Here is a 5,423-nt window from a genome sequence, read left to right on the forward strand (position 1 = left end):
GCCTCAGAAGCCCACAGGGTTTCCTCCTACCATCTGAACTGGAGAGAGTAGTGCTGGCCCCACTTGGCCTGGGCAGCCCGAGTCCAGCACAGGCCTGACTGAGCTCACTCCATGGTCATGTTATGAATTTATACAGAACTTGGTGCAGTGACCTACCAGCCCCCAGGTGCTGCCTCCTGAGGGCTGGTGGGGCCCTCCTGGGACTGCAGGCATCCTTTGTCCCATCTGAGTGGGCATCAATAGACATCAAGTCTCAGGACAGCCCTTGACCTCTGACCATCCAGGCAGTCATCTATGGTCCTCCAGCTCAGGCCAGCCTGGTCCCTGTCAAGCCCCTGTGGCCAGTTACTGAGCTGACCTTGCTGTTGGCAATTGAACAGCTACCTGGGCAGCACAGACAGCCCTTTGGGATGTTTCAGTTACTAACATGCATGTGGTTGAGAAAAGGGCCTCCCCCTCACAGGCCCATAGCTTGCCAAGCGAGGTAATAACTGTCTAAACATTTGAGTGTGTCCCTGACACAACAACCATACAGCAGACCATGGCCTTGTAATCCTTTGGGCTTCCAGCTGTAACAAACTTTTGATATTCATACTCATTAAGAGTCAAAGATACGGGAGCAACTGGGCCACCCAATGGACAGTTTCACACTGAGGCCGCATGGTCTTGGAGATCCACATGCACCCATGTGGTCTCTGAAAGCTGCCAATGATGGATTCCATGATACGGCATAATCCTTGAGCCTCCCACTGCTTCATTGAGCAAGAATTTCCTAACCACCATAGCGTTTAGTCTCTGCTCTTTGTAAAGGAGGGAGGAGACTGGATAAATGAGCAGTATTGTTCTTGGGGGATGGGTGAGTCATGTGGCCAGCGGGCAGGTGTGACTCCTGGGCTCCCGCCACCAGAGACATCAAGGAGGGCTGTGCCTTTTGCAAGAGGAAGAGGTTCTTGCTGTTGTGGGTGGACAGCAAGAGCACTGGATGGGTGGCTGCAGCCCCTGACCCTAAATCAGCCGCTTCCTTCCTTGGCCTTCAGATCCCACAGCTGTGCAGTGGGCCGTCAGTGGTGTGGAATCTGCCGCTTTCCCCAAGCCAGCATCTGTTCTCATGCCAAAGTCCAGAACCTCAACTTTCCTTTGGGAACTTCTTACCTGTTTCCAGTCCAAACAGCTCCAGAGGGCTGATGCTACCCACCTTGAAGATGGGCATATGATCCACATCAAGCCAATCCCATGTTCCATCCTGTGGGTGCTCTGATGGGTTCAAGGACGATGCTATGACCCAAAACCAGGCCAATGACGTTTATTTTATTTTAATTTTTGGCCATGCTGTGCACGCGGGATTTTAGTTCCCCGACCAAGGATCAAACCTGTGCCCCCTACATTGGGAGCGCAGAGTCTTAACCACTGCACCACCAGGAAAGTCCCTTCCCCTCACTTTCAAAACTGCTATGGATTTAAAGCACACAAGATGGTTGTGATATAAGTGGCCTTTTCAGTATGACTTCTTTGACTTAGAATGTTTTCAATGTTTATCCATGTTGTAACATGGATTATCAGTGCTTCATGCATTTTTAAAATTGTGGTTAAAAATACATAACATGGGGATGGGGGGCAAGTGGAGGGAACGGCCCAGATGCACAGCATTCACGGACCCTCTGGACTGGAGGGACTCAGAGCCGGAGCCCAGAAATCCGGGGATGGATAAGACGCAGCATCCCCTCCAATTCCCATAAGCACCCCTTGCTCCATCCTGCGCCCAAATACCTCAGCTAGGCCCTCTTCCCACTCTTGACACTCCAGACTCAGCAGGGAGATACCTCCACAGCCGCTGCTCCCCACCCTGCAGGAGAAGCTCAGAGGTCCTGTCCCCCTTTCCTCTGAGGGACTCTTTTTGGTGACCACAAAAGAATTTGATCGCTCAGGACAAAGCTGGTAGAGGACAGCGGGATGGCTGCACCCGGAGCGCCGCGCCTCCTCCTGACCTTCGACTTGGATGAGACTATCGTGGACAAAAACAGCGACAACTCCATCGTGCGCGCGCCGTGGCAGGCTAGCGGCTGCCTGAGAGCCTGCGTGCCACCTAGCACGAGGGCTTCTACAACAAATACATGCAGCGCATCTTCCAGTACCTGGGCGAGCAGGGCGTGCGGCTGCGGGACCTGCGCGCCAACTACGAGGCCATCCTCCTGTCGCCCGGCACGGGCGAGCTGCTGCAGTTTGTGGCCAGGCAGGGCGCCTGCTTTGAGGTTATTCTCATCTCAGAAGCCAACACCTTTGGCATGGAGAGCGTGCTGTGCGCCGCCAGCCACCACGGCCTGTTCCGCCACATCTTCAGCAACCCGTTGGGGCCCGACCCTTGGGGGCTGCTGGCGCTGCAGCCCTTCCACGCGCACAGCTGCGCTTGCTGCCCCACCAACATGTGCCAGCACAAGGTGCTCAGCGACTATCTGCGTGAGCAGGCCCACGACGGCGTGCCCTTTGAGCGCCTTTTCTACGTGAGCGACGGCGCCAACGACTTCTGCCCCACGGGGCTGCTGGCAGGCGGCGACGTGGCCTTCCCGCGCCACCACTACCCCATGCACCGCCTTATGCAGGAGGCGCAGAAGGCCGAGCCCAGCTCCTTCCTCGCCAGGGTGGTGCCCTGGGAAACCTCCACTGAAGTGCGCCTACACCTGCATCAGGTGCTGAGGATGTGGCCTGCGGGGGCCACCTGGGCGGGGAGGGGGTGGGGCGGTGGGGGTCGGGAAAGAGAAAGCTAGTTTTATTACTCCCTTTCCCTTTCGTTTTGGTATATCCCTCCGGGATTTCCCGGAATCCCAGGTTGGTCCATTTGGGGACTGGAGGAGGGAGTTGGGAGCTGTCCCCATCTGTGCAGTTAACCCAGCTTGGCTGCCTCCCCCAGTCCCACTGCAAGCGAATTCCGGAGTCTGGCCGCACCAGGGTGGTGTGCATATCTGAGCAGGCAGCAGTGTTTCCACACACCTTGTCCTCCCAGCTGGGGGGACGGGGTTCCCTGTCAGGGTCAAGAAGGAACATGTCCCGCCGCGGTGCAGTTAACTGTTGCCTTGGGCTGCGTGGCCTCCCTCCTCCAGTTTTCTGTCCAGGGGACCCAGGCCCCGAAATGCACCACCCCGACCTCCCCCGCACCGGACTCCCCGCAGAGAGAGGTGGCACTCCTTGCTGATGGTCCCAGGCCTAGATCCTGCTTTACCTACTGTGACCCTACACTACACTCCTTGCCTCCCCCCCGCCCCGCCCACCCTGTTAGCATCCCCACAGGATAAAAAGCTAGAGGGAATAGTCACCTCATGTTGGTGGAAAGAGGTAGCACACTGTTCCGGGGCTCGGTTCTGGCCAGCCAGGGACCTCACAGAGCCCGAAGATGTCTCCTTGCACCCCAGCCTCGTCTGTGCAGCAAGAAACCAGGGACTTAACCAAAGTCGCCCCACTGGCTGGGCCTTTTGAGTCCCTCTCCTCCCGTATGGAAGAGAAAGCCATGATGCTTTAAAGCAGAGCCAGTGGAAACCCAAGGCCCACCTCCCTCTTGTGGAGTTTCAGAGCTGTGAAGGAGGTGAAGGGGCGGAGGTGAGCGAGATGTCTCACGCTGCCATCTGGGGGATGAGGGCGAGGTGAGCTCTGCTCTCAGCCCCACGTAAGTGAGGGAGCTGGTCCCCACTCTTGGAGGAGTGCCCAGCCTGGGGAACCAAGACTGAATACTTAACAAAGCAGGCAACAGGCAAAAGAGCAGTGTGCGGCCCACCTTCACAGAGGGGCACAGGGGTCTAGTGTGGAGGGCTCAGTGAGCACTGAGGAGATGGGAGATACTGCTGCTTAGGGCAGGCAGAGGAGGCTCAACTAGCGGGAGCCTTACAAGTGTGTTGCCTTTCAGTCCCTCGGCCCGCTAGCCCTGCAGGGCAATCATCAGGAGGTCATCAGAATTTTATTCAAAGTTGGCACTTGCAGCTGAGACCCTGTCTTGCATGGCGTAAGGGTCCCCTGTGGGTAAGGTCACCAAACTCCTTGGCTTCCAGTTTTTTCCTGTCTCCAGCAGGCCTCTGGGTACCTCCTCTGTCTTTACCAGGACGCCTTCCCACTGCAATGGGGGGAAGGAACAGACACAGCTCACAGCCCAGGAGGCGTGTCGGGCTGGTTCAGTCTTGACTGGAGCAGGCTTTGGTGTGGGACTCAAGAGGCTCACTCAAGGTGGTGCTTGGGTCAGCATCCCAGAGGTCCCAGGTTGTCAGCAGCTGGGCTGCACATAGTTCCCGGGGAAGAATCCAGATCCCTCTGAGCCGATGCCCTCACAGCAGCCATCGGAGTAGTGGCGGGTGATGCAGATAATGGTGCCCTCAGAGAAGGAGAGTTCATTGTCCTTCTGGCGGGTGTATGGGTACAGTGTCATTACTGCAGGGCGGGAGGAGAGGGGTGCCATGAGACATGCCTCCTGCCCCACCACAGGAATGATTGTGCCCACATATTGGACTCTGGGGGGCAATGTGGGGAGTGGGGCAGGAGATGCCTTCTTCAAAGCCCCAGGACTCCTCCCCAGCTGAGCTAATATTCAGTATCAGGCCAGCTGCTTTCCTCTTCTGTGGGGGTGCAGTGGGGTGGAATAAAAGGCTCCACAAGTGTGACACAGGCCATCCCCTTCACTCCAAGAAACTTCAGTGTTTGAGAGCAGGGCCCCAGGATCTACCCATGTTTTGTAATCTGCTTTCAGCCCCCGTTCATCCTGGTCTTCCCACAGGTTAGGGAACGGCAAGGTTTAGGGCACAGGTGAGGGTACGGACACGTGCTGGGGTCAGGGCACGTGCGGACGCATGGGTCAGTGTCGGCGTACGGATTAGGATTAGGGCACGGTGGAGGGTAAGGTGTAGGGCTGCCGGGGGGTTTCCGTTCAGGGCTAGGGTTCGGGTTAGGGAACGGCAAGGTTTAGGGCACAGGTGAGGGTACGGACACTTGCCGGGGTCAGGGCACGGGCGGACGCACGGGTCAGTGTCGGCGTACGGATTAGGATTAGGGCACGGCGGAGGGTAAGGTGTAGGGCTGCCAGTGGGCTTCCGTTCCACACTAGGGTTCGGGTTAGGGAACGGCAACGTTTAGGGTACAGGTGAGGGTACGGACACGTGCCGGGGTCAGGGCACGTGCGGACGCACTGGTCAGTGTCGGTGTATGGATTAGGATAAGGGTACGGCGGAGGGTAAGTTGTAGGGCTGCTGGTGGGTTTCCGTTTCGGGCTAGGATTCGGGTTAGGGAATGGCAAGGTTTAGGGCACCGGTGAGGGTATGGACACGTGCTGGGGTCAGGGCACGTGCGGACGCACGGGTCAGTGTCGGCGTACGGATTAGGATTAGGGCATGGCGGAGGGTAACGTGTAGGGCTGCCGGTGGGTTTTCGTTCCGGGCTAGGGTTCGGCTTAG

General features: G+C 57.4%; 1 protein-coding gene across 1 annotated transcript; it reads left to right on the forward strand.

Moving 5' to 3' along the window:
- Positions 1 to 1,950: 1,950 nt before the first annotated feature.
- LOC132476847 (phosphoethanolamine/phosphocholine phosphatase-like) lies at positions 1,951 to 2,684 on the forward strand (the record flags this gene model as incomplete). The annotated part of the gene is made up of 2 exons (XM_060079067.1): positions 1,951 to 2,034; positions 2,088 to 2,684. Coding segments are annotated over exons 1-2 (681 nt in total), but the record flags the coding sequence as incomplete, so codon positions are not given.
- Positions 2,685 to 5,423: the final 2,739 nt, after the last annotated feature.

The sequence above is a fragment of the Mesoplodon densirostris genome, chromosome 2 (assembly GCF_025265405.1).
Source record: "Mesoplodon densirostris isolate mMesDen1 chromosome 2, mMesDen1 primary haplotype, whole genome shotgun sequence".
Classification (NCBI taxonomy): Eukaryota; Metazoa; Chordata; class Mammalia; order Artiodactyla; family Ziphiidae; genus Mesoplodon; species Mesoplodon densirostris.